The sequence below is a fragment of the Thunnus thynnus genome, chromosome 6 (genome assembly GCF_963924715.1).
Source record: "Thunnus thynnus chromosome 6, fThuThy2.1, whole genome shotgun sequence".
Lineage (NCBI taxonomy): Eukaryota > Metazoa > Chordata > Actinopteri > Scombriformes > Scombridae > Thunnus > Thunnus thynnus.
Genome location: NC_089522.1, coordinates 15,394,341 through 15,409,104, shown reverse-complemented (window position 1 = coordinate 15,409,104; position 14,764 = coordinate 15,394,341). Strand labels below are relative to the sequence as shown.

The following is a 14,764-nucleotide window of genomic DNA, read 5'->3' as shown; positions in this document are numbered from 1 at the left end:
GGCAATCCCCCAGCGTTGACAGCCCCGTTTCCCCTAATTCGATATACATAATTCAGTGAATGACTGAGTGTGATTCTGCAGCAAAGACACAGAGACACAAGTGAAGTTAATGCATCTTTATTTCATGCCTCTACATTTCATAAGAAAGGACAAACTCAGTAGATTTTCATTCCCTTTTCATAATAAAGCATCATCCCTCTAATGTTTCCCTCACTCTTGTATTTCATATAGATTTATGAATTATTTATCTTTCAAAATATATTGAATTATCTACTCTTATGTACAAAGTTTCTCTACCATGTTTGACCTTCAGAAATTTATTCATCACATTAAAATGTTAAGTGAGTTGAATACATTAACACTATTTAGATTAGATACATGTACAATTTGGTTTGCAATCTGGATACACTGCAAGCACTGGGAATATCTGAGATATTTACTCAGGAACTTTTTACAGTTTTTATAATCAAGACACAGAGACTACTGTACTCAAAAAGAACAACAAGGTTGCAATGTTGCTATTCAAAATATTAATATTTTCTCCCGGATTTATTGTTTTGCACCAGAAGCTTCTGGTGTGGGACGAATGCTGTACTCAAGAAATCTGAAGAATCTTAAAACTTGTAGAAACCTGTATGTCCACAACAATGATCTGGTGACTTTGATGGTTGTGTCAGCCCAGCTGGACGTGCGCTGTGTTGCAGGGATGTACTGTTGAAGATGGTGGTGTGCTAGGAGCAGTCAAGGACCGGGACTTGGCATGGAAGCGATGGCATGAGCGCAACAAACTGAGGATCCTCTGCTCCATCAGTACACTTCTCAGTTAATGCCAATATGTGAGGGGTTAAGGTAGGAAAGGGAGTTCTGCAAAGTAGAGGAAAATAAGAAATCAACATTAACATTTTTGCTAGATTAAGGGCTACATCATCTGCAGGTTGCAAGGTTCAAACTATTTCTAACTTGTCCTGCGGCTTGAAAAGGAACTGATTGAGACATTTAATCACAAGTCACTACAGGGAACGTTTTTTGCTTCTCATTATCTTCCTCATTCTTAGCAGCAACAAAGCAACTAAATTCTCTGTGTGGCTTGAGTTTGTGTTAGCTCGTCTTATGGCCAGAAGTTGTTGCTTGGCAACACAGGACAGCCAGATATGATTCGCTGTGTGAGGTTTAAATTGAATTGCCAAGAGGTCTGCCTCATCTGGACCCCATTACTCTGTATCAACAAAGTCCCTGGGAGAGATGTGATGTGGTCACCACGTACCTCTTTTCACTCTGGAGCTGCTTAGAAAAGACCGCAATCTTTAAGGTTTTCTTTGATGATGATGTCTGTCACAGCGTTGAACACAATCTCGACGTTCTTTGTGTCTGTGGCACAGGTCAAGTGGGAGTAGATTTCTTTCACACCCTTCTTCATGTTCAGTTCCAAGAACTGCAACTTGATGTAGTTGCTGGCGTCATCGTACGTGTTGGGGCCTAAAAGGAAATGAAATGTAGGGAGATGGGAGCAGATTTATGAGAAGGTTCATGAAATCCGGATCATCATCGATCCCTCTGTGCATGATGGGAATCACTGTGTCGATAAACTGACATTATAATATAATTACTTGCAACACATAATTTAATTTAGGGGAATAACACTGAGGCTCAAACTGTCTTTTTATTTTGTCACAAGTAAATATGTTGTAGTTATGTCCATTCTAGTGCTGATTGGTTGGCTTTCAAATGAATCCTAACTATGACTTGTTGGCAGCTGACTGATCTACTGTCACCGCATGCCTGACAGATGTGGTGTCATGCTCTGACTGTGTATTTAGTCTAAGCAGGGTCTTACCGTCATAGTCTGGGAAGCAGATACTCAGATGAACTTTCTTGATCTTCTCCTCAAAGAGATCCTTCTTGTTGAGGAAAAGTACGATGGAGGTCAGTGCAAAGAATCTGTGGTTACAGATACTGTTGAATAGATGGAGGGACTCGTGCATGCGGTTCTGAAAAGGTCAGAGAGGAACCGGGTCAGTTAGTAGCTGACATGTCTGTCTTCAAATCCTTTAAAGTCAGGTAACGGGGGTCCCAACTCACCACTTCATCGTCCTCTACGAGCACCATGTCGTATGCGCTGAGAGCTCCGCAGAAGATGATGCAGGTCACACCCTCGAAACAATGGATCCACTTCTTTCTCTCTGACCTCTGGCCGCCCACATCGAACATCCTGTTCACAACACAAAGTCAGAGCAAAGTCAGTCGGCGTCTTTCTTCGGTGTGAAGAAAGAAGTGAAGACAGACTTTTGTTCACTAACCTGAAGTGCAACTCTTTGCAGGAGAACTGTTCTTCAATGATACCAGTTGTTTTGACTCGAGATCGCAGCACATCCTGCTCGGTGGGGAGGTAGTCTGGCTTGCAGATTCTGTCCATTTCATTGAGGTAGCTGATGATGTCAGAACAAACAGTACAGCAATCAGGCTTCAGATATGAAATCATCTTTATCCACAAACACTAATAGACTCTTCCCTGCACCTGCTGTAAACTAGCTGCCTGTTTAGTTTTACACCACAACATTATCACTCCCAGTAGGAGACGCAGACTCACTAGCCAGCGGAGTCGTTGAGTTGGTACTCAGCAGCTCTGTCAAAGCCGGCCTGCACACCAGAGTCTTTCCACAGCTTCTTGATGACATCAGCCAGCTCATTAGGCATTGTGCCTTCCTCAATGGAGTCTGACAAGTTCTGCAGCTTCTGTGCATCCTCCTGTGGTTTCATGCACACAGAACAAAGATCCATCAGCAATGTCACAGTATCTTAACTGTTAATAGTAGGATGAAAATGACAAATTAGGCATGTGACTAATGAACATGTTGGTGTAATATGAGACCTGTCCACTAGGCGAGCCAAAATCAACGCCCAGCATCTCCATGCCTCTGATGATAGCCAGAGCAGACTGCAGGATGTTGCCATAGATGATTGCTCTAAACTCCATTTGTTCCTCTTTTGTGTAACCTCCTTGATGCAGAATCCTGTACACAAGTAAAAGAGTAGTGAGGAAAGTGTTTTAGTTAAAAGACTAAAATTTAAAAAAAAGCTTTGTCAAATTTAGTTACATTAAGCCTCTCCTTGGCTGAGCCAGTGGGTAATTTATATAACATATAGAAAATAGTTGCTGTAGGTAATTTCTGGAACTATTTGACTCCCATACAAATAAAATAGAAATACTATAATTCAGTTCACACTATATATAAATATAAATAACCTGGATATATACATAATCATCCAGTCACAGTGCCACCTTGTGGTGAGAGTCTTATCTCACTCAGCTCAGTATAACTAACTGCACAAAACAAGTGCTGACAAATCAGAGTAAGCGGATGTTTGCCCTGTTGACCTTTGTGAAAGGCTTCACTGCAAGTGAAACAGACAAAGACGGGGGAGGTTTAGGCTGCTGCCTGTATGCTGACCAATGAGATTAAAGAATCCTTCTGTTGCACTGTGATTGCTCGCCACTGACATGGTATGAATGACACACACACAAAAAAAAAAAACATTTTACCACTAATTTTAGATTAATTAGTCCATAAGTTAAACTCCTATGGGTTTACTTACTTCATTTGTTTTACGATGGTGCTCTTTCCTGACTCACCAGCACCTGGAAGAGAAGACAAAGTTTAGCACCAGCACCAAAACCTGTGTTTCTCTCCAACATGCCATCAAGTAGACACAAACTTTAAACCATAAACAGCCAAAGAATGTGCTTTGATGATGCAGTCAAAGGAGCAGTCTGGCCAAAACAGAAAAGATCATGCTGCCTGTTCTGTGGATAGTTTCACAGTGATTTTCTGCTGTTTGAAGACATCTGCCCTCACCACAAGGGAGCAAAGCTCAATTTGGTTTGTGGAATGAGTTACATTTAAAAAGAAAAGAAAAAAAAACCTCTGACATTGCTGCCTGATGTAATCCACAAACCTCACTGTGAACACTCTCATATGTATGTGTATGTGTCCACATAAATGTACGTATGTAGAGTTGTACAGAGTTGAGTGTTCATTTGTTGCACCTGCCCACATTTAAATTGGTTTAAAATATAATAATGACACATGTAAACAAGGAACTGCACAATTTACAGTCATAAGACATAAACAGACAGAAAGATACTGTATACTAGACAGAATATATACAGTATGTTACAGTAGATGTGACAGTGAAGCCTGTAACAGCTGATAGAGTTAAGAAAGACAGGGTTGTCTGTGGCAGAGGAGAGGAAAACTGCTGAGATCGTAACATTTATTTCTGTTAATGAGCCACATTTGCAGCTGGTCTGTGAAAAGATGACGTGCTCTGAAGTGATCTGGCTCTCATTTCTATATGAAGCCTTGTAATGCTTTAATAGAGAACTCTAAATTGGCTAAAGGCTCTGCTAATAGGAACATAATCTACTCACAACACTCATGGCTTTTTTTTTTATCTTGTTGACCTTCTGTAAGATAATAATGTCAGATTATCAGCAGGTTTTTTTTGTACATTGAGCACCTCACAAACCACAAAGCTGTCAGACAAAACTTTGACAATCTGGCAACCTGTGTAAGAGGAGAAACATGTTGTATTGCAGGCGACGAGTCTCTTGCTCACTGTAAGCTAACTCAGGCCAGAAGGAATTTATCACGTCACAGAGCAACCAAAGCTGCCTGTCCTGTACTCTCTGAAGCCACATTAAGCTGCGTTCACAGACTTACTGCTTGAGCGTTTTAAGACTTCAAGCCTTGACTTCTGTGCCCTCATCAAGCTCTCTCAGGCAGAAAAACCAGCAGCGCTTACTGAATCAGTAACAGGTTTATTTAGCTAATTTGCAGTGAGGTGATAAAGGTGCAGTGACAGTATCAAGTTTGGTTTTCATCAGCTGTGTTTTAGTGAAGAGTGTCTTTATTATGTTTATTTATGCTCATTAGCTGAATGTGCCTGTAGGCTTTACAGCGACATTAAATCTCTATATTGATGTTTATCCTGCGGACGATACTATTGGTTGATGTTTTTGCAGGATCTACAACAGATGATTAAGGTGTTTGTGACGAGCCCCAGTAACGAACTCCATGAAAATACAGAATTTAACTAATTGAAATGATGCAAATTTTGCAGACAAACATTTTTTCACTTGTAATTATATAATATATTTAAACTATGGAAAATATTCTTTGAACCATCTCAGTTAATGCAGACTGAGAATATTCATTTTGTTGTTTCAGAGATTTGGGACCTACAGGAGGAAGACTTGCAGAGTGACAGTTTTTTAGTGCTTTATAGCTGACTACATTTATATTCAAGGAGTACAAAGGTTTATTAAGAGACATAAACTTTTAGACACCTTTTAGACACCTGCACACAAGGATCACTGGCATCAGCTGTAAATATATAAATATTAGATGAAAACCTGCAGAGGTTTGTTCCTCTACAGCTTTACCTAGTCAGTTCGTCTAATCTGATGGAGGTAAATGTTAAGTCTGAAAGTGATTTACACAGATCAGAATAATGCAGTGTTGTGAGGGAAAAAACATCCACAAAGTAATCTACAGGATTTTTTGTGCTGTTTTTAAAGTAAATGGTAACATTATGTATATATTAAATACTTGAATTCCAACATTGTCTCCCAGATTTTTAAGCAAAATATTCACTGGTATTATGATAAATGTCGCTGTTAGCAATCATTTTACTGTTAGTGACAACGTTAGTGATAATAAAACTCATTTTATACTTTTATGTGCAAGTCGAGGGATCAACAGAGACCTCACCAAGTAGATCTGCACTAAACCAGTTAGCTAATCGGATTGACATATCGCTGCTGTGCTGTGATTTGTTTAGACCAAAGATCTTTTAAGCACCAATGTCCTTCCATAAGAATTGAAAAGTCATCCTTATTTTTAAGGTGCAGCCAGGATAATATAAACACATTTTACTACCACTTCTTTGAATTAATGTATGTGTCAATTTTTTTTTTAAGTTTCCAATGCTTTCATGTTTGAAGCCTTTTAGAGATTGATAGAAGTTCTGCAAATTCTTTAAAATAACTCTGATAATGCTAAAAATCCAACTTTTAGCTGAGCAAGGTCATGTCTGTGCTGTATTTTATAATGTGCAAGTAGTAAACAATTTGTTAATAAGCAGTTAAATTTCAATTTTTTAATTTAAATTAAAGTTTTTATTTATATAGCACCAAATCACAACAAAAGTTATCTCAGGGTACTTTTCAAATAGAACAGGTCAAGACCGTACTCTTTAATTTACAGGTTAAATCTATTACTCATGTTTTGTTTTTAATATATTTTCAAATTAAGCAAGTTATTATTTTACTGTTTGATTTTTAAAAAATTATTTTCACATTTTATAGAAAGGAATTCTTTACTCTGTTAACTGCTCGCCTTGCAGCTTTATCTCTGCTGCCTTTACTTTACTCTCTAAGCTCTGAGCTCAAACAGTCCTCCCATCTTTCCAATAAATTAATGTAGGGTTTTATCTAGAAACAAGTCACCTGCACAGCCTGTAAATCCTCTCAGCACGCCATATCTTACATCTAACTAAGCAGTGAACAGATGTGCCAGAGCAGTTTAGCACCACCTCAGATTTAAGGAATATGCAACAAATTAAAATGAGACGTCCTTCACTATCTGATGATTACACGGTTATGAATTTCTCAGTTGCACAGCCTGTGACATAAATTAATTTCCATCCTGACATTTAGAATCAGTTGTTTACGTTCCAGGAAAGCTGACTAAAGCAAAAGTAAGTCATGTTTGTTTTTTTTTTTTTATCTGTGCATGTTATCCTTCAGTTACACCTGTCGACTGTTGGTTGACTATAAGATGTTTGTTCTACTCTGCAGTCCTGAACCTCCACACAAGTTTTGTTCAGTCAGAGATAGAAAGCTAAAAGTTAGATCTATACATTTCAGAATCTTTTGAAGCTACATACTGTCATCTGAGCACCTTTGCATCACCTGCAGCCTTGGACAAAAAGGAAAATTTTGTGCAACAAGACTATTTATGAGTCCACTTACCAAGCAGTAATAGCTTGACTGTTTTAGAGTCCTTATCAGCATCTTCTTGGAGTTGTTTTTCCAACTCCTTGGACTTTTTGTCCTCTGCGCTTGCTCCCGCACCCATGCTTTCTTCCTCCAGCAACTCAAGATCCTCAAGGATGGAAATTTTGACGGTTCTCTGTGAGCAGCTGCAGAGAATCTGGGTGCAGCACTAATCGTGCTGAAAGGTGATTTCCAAGCGGAAGGGGATTGGGAGGGAGGTGCTTGACCCTTCCTGGCTTTGTTGGCCTCTTTTCGATTAGATGATCAGATGGGACTCTCTCAAGGATCAAGTCAATTCAGCAGCTCTGCCCAGCAGAGATCCACCCTTTAATTCCCTCTGCTTAAACCCTGATTTAGGAGGTGCCTCTTCCTGATTGGCCAGTCAATCCAATTAGCCTAATAAGGGCAATAGTGAATGATGTAAAGAAACGGAAAAAAAGGAACACACTCACATACTTCATCTCAGTGATACTGATGTGAACAGTTCTTCAATATGGGGTTTATTGATTTGATTGCACATATACACAAAATATACATTCACAGGAACACTTGTGCAGTCTAACACAATCCAATACAACAGTTCTGCCATAAATTGTATATTTACAAAGCTTTTATATTTTCAGTTTTTGTTGACAAGGTCAGAAAAGGTGATAATTCTACTTTATGTTTATTATTATTAAGGTCCCAGTAGGTGGTGGTGCCTCAATAACAAACATAAAGTAGAATTATCACCTTTCTGACAATATCAACAAAAACTGAAAATGTATAAACTTACTAAATGCAGAATTTATGGCATAACTGTTGTACTGTATTGCATTAGACTGCACAGGTGACTTTGATAAAGTGTCTGGTGAGTGTGTGCTCATATTGTACAACATGGGGTGTAAATATGCAGAAGATAAACACTATATCGTGGTCTCACTCTCTGTGTGTTTCTTCTTCTACACCTGTGATACATTTAGTACAACAGTTCACTCTGTATTTCCTGTCATCATAGAGTCTGTCAGTCTGTCGGTGTATGTATGATTATGACCATTTTTGAATATTTGACAACACCTGAGTGGGTTCAAATCAGTTTGAATAAAAGTGTGCTTTTGGACTCTGGGTTTTTTCTTCCGTATTGTATTTGCTGCCTGCTGGACTTTTGACTCTTGACACCGTCAGTCACATGGACAGAGCAGGGAGGGAGGAATTAAGGTCTCATAAACTTCTTATAGTTAAGACGTTTAAATCCCAGGTGGTGTGGTGCCCGCTAAATAAAGCAACTGTCACTGCATCACAGGGCCTCGGCAATAACATGATCTAAAGGTGTTTCTCAAGTTACATAACCTGCATCGATTTGATTTGGATTCAACATACTTTAAACCATCTCAAAATTATTCATGTTTTCTGTCAGTCAGAGTCGAGGTTGGATTGGAGCAGTAGATCTGTGAATCAATCAGCCTCATGCGGGTGATGCGTGGAGGTCAGTGGGCCTTGCCTTCAGGACTGTAAGGTTCCCGCCCAACGTGTTAGAGGACTTATAATGAGATGCTGTACTTGAGGTTACTAATTCAGTCAGAAGATAAGTTGCCACTCTGTATTTCGGCCAGCAAATTGTGTCAGAAGCCTACAGAGTGCTGTTTGATTTAATTAGGTAACGTCAGTGGCCCCAAAATAAGAAAGCTGATTTTGCACGTGTAGCAGATGTATCAGATGGCTTTCATGCATGCGCAGTAGTAATTAGGTTTTTTATGTTACAATGTTTTTATGTTTGCTATGATCATGGTACAGTATATTAGATTAACTTTATTATTTACCCAGATGGAAATTGGTTTGCAGTGTGTGCACAAAATGTAACATACACAACAAAAACGTACACATTAAGAATGAAAGATCAGCAGCAGTATTAAGACGTTGTACACACATGAGTTAAAGTACACAAAACTACACAAAACACATCCAGTAGTGCTTATAATGTACAAAGAGAAGAGTACAATGTGAGAAAAAACAAAACACATGTGAGGAAATGATTGATCATTTTTGATTAATGTGTATTTAAAGTTATTTAAAATAATTTTAATTAAGAGAGGAGCTTAACAGTGGAGTGAAGGACACAGAAGTTTGGCTTATTTTGTGTTTTTGTAGAAAAATGTGTTTATGCTCAGTATAGTTTAGTATTGACAAAAGTATTGTTGTGGTAATAAAAGTCAGGAATTAAACCTGTTATTGAAGTATTATCACTGGTGAGTAGAGCAGCAATGATTACTCGATTAATCAATTATTTGTTATCTATTAAATTAATCGACAAATATTTTGATAATTGATTTGAGTCATTTTTAAGAAGAAAATGTCTAAATTCTCTGATTCCAGCTTCTCAAATGTGAATATTTTCTGGTTTCTTTAGTCTTCTATGACAGTAAACTGAATCTTTTGGTTTTGGACAAAACAAGACTTTTGAAGATGTGACTGTGAGCTCTGGGAACCAATAATCAACATTTTTCACTGACATTCTTTTTGATTAATCAAGAAAATAACCAACAGATTAATCGATAATAAAGAAATTCATTAATGACAGCCCTGGTATGGAAACATTTGAATGATACTCAGCTCTAGTTCACAGTTGAAGTTTGTTTGGCTGCTGATGTCAGTAAAGTTCATCATCAGATCAGCTGATTGAACAGAGAGGCTTCTAAAAATAAAAGCGTTGGCTGCAATACACTAAACTAAAATAAACTAAACTAAACTCTGCTTGACCTTGAAAAAGTGCTTGATGCAGAAATGAGGGTGAGATCATGTTACTCTATTATTAACACCAGACTCAGAACAGTTGAAAATAATAAAGCAAAGCAAAACTTTATTCATTCCAGGTGGAAACACAATGTGCTTCACAGAGCGGGAAGTTTCAGCCACAAAAAATGATGTAAATAAAATACTAAATAAAACATCAGACACAAGTAAACACAACATATAAATAGCAAAATTTAGACCAGCGGCCTCGACTTAAAAGAGGCAAAATGTCAGGTGACAAATGAAGCCAGAGTCACATCTGTTTGCTCATAAATTGCCTCAGAAAAGTGTCATGGTGCTGTGAAGTTTTACACTGCATGACTGTCACTGTACTGAGGGCTGGAAATGTTTTTTGTCTGCGATGTTTTGAAGCTGTCGTCCTTCTCTTAACCAGACTCTTTAAAAACCTCTTTAATTTCAACATGGTAGAAGAAGCAGGTCACCACTTGGCTGTGATGATTTCCACTGATTGCTTTTCAGCTCCTGCTGCGTTAACTGACTTATTAATAAGGATGATTTTATTTTATTTATACTACTTCAAGTCTTTATTGCTTCAACACATGGAGGTGGTATTAACACATCCTGTGTGTTATGTGACTGCAAAGGACATCTGCTGTTCATGACATTAATTAGTTTAATTGGCATCCTGATTCTTGTATTTGTGTTTGAAGTTTCACCGTGATTATGGTGCAAATTATCTGTGTAATGAAATCACTGGTGTGTTTGTTCAACTTTAGCAGTGCATCAACAGTAGTACAATCTGTTAATAGGGCTTCAGTTTTGGAAACACACCTGGCAGCTGTGGGTATCTATATCACCCCATGTAGCTTTTTCATCAAATAACATCTTATAAACACAGACTGTTCAGCCTGAACAAGATGGCAATAACTGGATTCTTTCTTTACTTTAATGGTCCCATATGTTTATAACCTTCTCTGTGAGTTTATTGAAAGGCATTTTTAACAGAATTGTCCATCCTTCAGCTAGTCAGACGGTCACAGATCCAGTTTAGTGACGTTAAGATTGTAAAAAAAGAAAAAAAATACTATTTCAGGATTATAGCACTGCCTTCAAATGATGTCAAATCCATTTAAAATCTTTGTGTCATGTTTTAAAAGGTGCAAATGGAGCAAATTCAATCCCATCTGGGGAAAACTAAATCTACACAGTTTCACTTTAGACCCTAAACAAACTCTGTAAACATAAAAAACAACTGAGAGCAAAGTTAGACATTCATGCCGTATCCACAGTCACTGCATTAAGAAACAAAGATCACTTTCTCTTTCTCACTGTGCCACCCTCAGCATCATGTCGGAGCCCAGTTCTGCCCTGAGACACTGAGCCTCACGCTCACGTCACTCTGCCTAAGCATGTAGTGCTAATTGCCTGGGGCAGGGCGCTTGAGGCCTAAATCCCCCAGCGCTCCCAAGCAAGCTAATTGCAGTAGCACATCTACTGATGGCGGCCAATCCCATTAGGCTGTGGATGGCGTAGCTCCGCTTTGTGCTCAGTCCCTACGTCTCTGATCTGTTGACGAGATTACCCGCAGAGCCTCAGATCAACCCGTGAGGCGGAGGCTTAACACATGATGGTCGTCTTTTTGGGCACTGGGTGCAGTAGGGAGCAGGGAAACGTGTGGAAATATTGTTTTTATGGTGCAGAAAGGATGAATGAGGATGCAAGATTCTTCATGTTAATTTGTCAAAGTAGGTCAAGCTGGGGTCTTATTGATGCTTCAGTCACATCATAGTGAAATACACACTTATAATGAATCTAAACTCATCATATTAATGTCACAAATACACAAGAAAGAGCAGTTTTTCCTGCTTATATCTGGAGTTTCAGTGCGATTGGACTGTAGAGCTTCCTTGAAGAAGCATATAAACAAACAAATTATGTAGGCAGGTACACAGGAAGGCTGATAATAGAGCAGATAGATAATAAAGATCTATTCAAATTCAATCACCTGACATGAACAAACCAGCAGAGGCCATTCGTGTTTGATCATTTTTACTTTCCTCAGTGTGTGTGTGTGTGGGCCTGTCAGAGGCTGCTTTCGGGGACAAATTTCTGACTTCAAAACAAGTTAATTGGGGAATGCTTTTACAATTGTCAAAAAGTCAAGTCCGAAATGGTAAAACGTGGATTTTTGGGTCAGTGGTTATGGTTTGGGTAAGTCTCCAGGAAATGAATGTAAGTCTATTTAATGTCCCCAAAAGTGACCTATGACAACATGTGTGTGTGTGTGTGTGTGTGTGTGTGTGTGTGTGTGTGTGTGTGTGTGTGTGTGTGTGTGTGTGTGTGTGTGTGTGTGGTGATGATACTCTTTAAATTCACTGCAGGCTCCATTACAGAAAGTTCCCACCCACTGATGAGCTCATGTGGTTTAGTCTACAAGCTATTCTACAAGTCTGCAGAATAAATAGGTTTACTCCCACGAATGACGCAAGGAGAACCTGGGTGACACCATACTGTAGCAATTACACACAAGATGTTGTGATACTTGCCGGTAATCCTCTTGCACAAGCATCTTGCACCTCCATCATATATAGTAACTAACTATGTGAAATTACACAGGATGACAAAGCATAGTCACTTTCACAAAGATCATAAAAGGTATTTTTTATACAATAATTTACTGTCTTTTTCTTTATTTTGTAAGATTTTATCTTAATTTTCCAAATATATACCAACCTACATCATATAAAACCACCAATTTATTTTCTTACATAGAAACTATGAACAACCCAAGTGTGTAAATATCTAAATAATGACCTTTCATGAACAAAGAAAACAGCAAGTTTTTATATTGTTTCTGTGATTTACTTTTAGTTATGCATCATGCAGATGAACTGACCCTTTTTTTTAACTCATTAATGTTTGTAGATTTTGATTTGAGTGAATTTCCTCAGTAATGCTAAAGCTAAAATCAAGAGACAAAATTAAAAAGATAAGAAGTCGATGACAATGAGACAAACCGAAATATACAAGTACTGAGATAAAGGAATGAAAAGCAACTAGAAGCCAAAAGTTATGATAAAAGTAATCAAGTTTTAGGCTGGAAAATGTATTCATTTTTCTGTTGAACCATGTCAAATGCAAAAATGTATATTTAGCATTAACAACACTGCAAAACACATGACGTGACATGATGGCTTTTTGTTTTTGGCCCTTCTGGCTTTCCATACACTTTTCACAATGTCTCAATGTCAAGTCCTGGGTTCAACTTCTTGTTTTCGTCTGGCCTCCTTCCTCCAGGTTCCTTCCACAAACCCAAAAAAAAACGACTCGATTTAAATATTTGTCTGTGCGTGTGTCTGTTATTTATTGGCGACCTGTGCTGTCTGCCTAGTGCATTCTGGGATACTCAGCCTTCCTGTGACAGCAAAAAAACAACGTAATTCTCCTAATACTCTTGTCAATGGTTGCATGTATAGATGTGTCTTTGCCACAGGAGGAAGTTGTGTGTCCAAGGTCAACATATATTTTCCACCAGCGTAACAGGGATTAACCACAGACAGATTAACTTTAGAGGCAACAAGTGAAAAGAAGTCAGGGTGGATTTAAGACGATTTTATTCACGGATACAAATTCCGCCAGTCTCCATTCATCTGCTCGCTCCTCCATCACTGTCTGACACGGCATCATTTTGACTGTCAGCAGCCCTCCAGTGAAATTCAGAGCAGCCAGTATGTTCACCAACACGTCCATCTGTTCCAAAAATGTCCTCAGGAAAGAAGGTGTTGTTGCATGACAGCATCATCTCTTCTGCAAAACAGGCTCTGGATTCCCCAACGTTGTTTACTACGAGTATTTACTGTGGTCCCACTCACTGACCATGTTTTTGGTTTCCACAAACATTACACTGTTACATCAGTTTGACAATATATTGGATCAATACTGGCCACTGTCCAGCAGGAGAGAAAACAGATAATTGTTCTTCTTTGGTAGTTAAAGCCTCATCAAGAGGCAGTCATGTATCCCAGAGATTTTCCTGCCATCGAATCAGTATCACATAACAAAACAGCCTTTTCAGTCCATTTCTTTCTCTTTCCTTTAATGTGATTTTGTTGGAAATAAACAAGTCGATGTCTGCATATAGAGAGGTCCGGGAATGTATTTTAAAGATTTTCACAGCAATCTTTACAGCATTTTTGAAACAGGATCGTACAACTTCTTCAATGCTGTGACTAACAGTCACTCGTGGCTTCTAGTTGAGTCGTCTAATGCTGGGACGTTTGTGAACATAGTCATAGATGTTTTGCATGTGTGTGTTTGTGGACGTGCATGTGGATGTGAGAATGTATGTTTTTATTTTATATTTGTGCTTTTTATTTGTGTGTCCTTGAATGTCTTTGGCACAAAGATACTGAAAATATTTGGCAATACTGTAATAACAAAGATTGTTTAGAGACAGAATTAAACTGTTTTCACATTTTCCGTTAAATGTTCAGAAATACATATTGTTACAGCTGTATGTGTTTCCTGGGTTTTTTGTCCCTTTCCTCTCCTGTCTGTTGCTCCGCCCAGGTCTTCTACATCTAATCAGTCCACAATGAGGTGCACCTGGTCCAGGAAAGGAAGGGTTAAACGCTCCAGGTTCCTGTTGCAGAGAGATGCTTCTTGTTTGTGGACTGCTGGCTTTGCCTCTCGGCCTGGGATTTTACTTTATTTGGTGTTTATGTTGTATTTTGATTGTTTTATAGTAGTCATTTAGTGTCTTGGTTGTTTTATTAATAAATCTCATGGTTTGGGTGTTTTAAAAGGTGTTAGTTAGAGTTTTAAAGGTGTAACAATATTTACTTTTAAGTTTTTTCTTTTTTCTTTATTATATTTTGCCCATTTATCTGATTTCCAGTCCTTATGTCGCTTTTAGGTAAGAAATGATCTTATTGGTCTTGTTTGATTATTCCGGAAGTTAATCAATAAGTAATTCCT

The 14,764-nt window shown here is 38.3% G+C and overlaps 2 protein-coding genes across 2 annotated transcripts in view; one reads left to right on the top strand and one right to left on the bottom strand.

Moving 5' to 3' along the window:
- ngrn (neugrin, neurite outgrowth associated) overlaps positions 1–9,720 on the top strand; it is a 112,238-nt gene extending 102,518 nt beyond the window's left edge. Inside the window, exon 4 of the transcript XR_010928658.1 lies at positions 9,709–9,720. The gene's annotated coding sequence lies outside the window, so the exon portion shown is untranslated. The remainder of the gene's footprint in view (positions 1–9,708) is intronic.
- gnat2 (guanine nucleotide binding protein (G protein), alpha transducing activity polypeptide 2) lies at positions 102–7,365 on the bottom strand. Its single transcript, XM_067592033.1, has 9 exons — positions 7,034–7,365; positions 3,595–3,637; positions 2,870–3,011; positions 2,588–2,745; positions 2,298–2,426; positions 2,080–2,209; positions 1,835–1,988; positions 1,265–1,476; positions 102–864 (listed from the first exon to the last, which is right to left on the bottom strand). Exons 1-8 carry the CDS (start codon positions 7,137–7,139, stop codon positions 1,286–1,288), a joined length of 1,053 nt encoding a protein of 350 aa, XP_067448134.1. The 5' UTR covers positions 7,140–7,365; the 3' UTR covers positions 102–864; positions 1,265–1,285.
- Positions 9,721–14,764: the final 5,044 nt, after the last annotated feature.

Coding starts and splice junctions, on each gene's coding strand:
- gnat2 (XM_067592033.1), bottom strand. CDS start 7,139: ATGGGTGCGGGAGCAAGCGCAGAGGACAAAAAGTCCAAGGAGTTGGAA. Junction 3,638..7,033: donor AGTCAAGCTATTACTGCTTG/GTAAGTGGACTC, acceptor CTTCTCTTCCAG/GTGCTGGTGAGTCAGGAAAG. Junction 3,012..3,594: donor ACCATCGTAAAACAAATGAA/GTAAGTAAACCC, acceptor ACTTGTGTACAG/GATTCTGCATCAAGGAGGTT.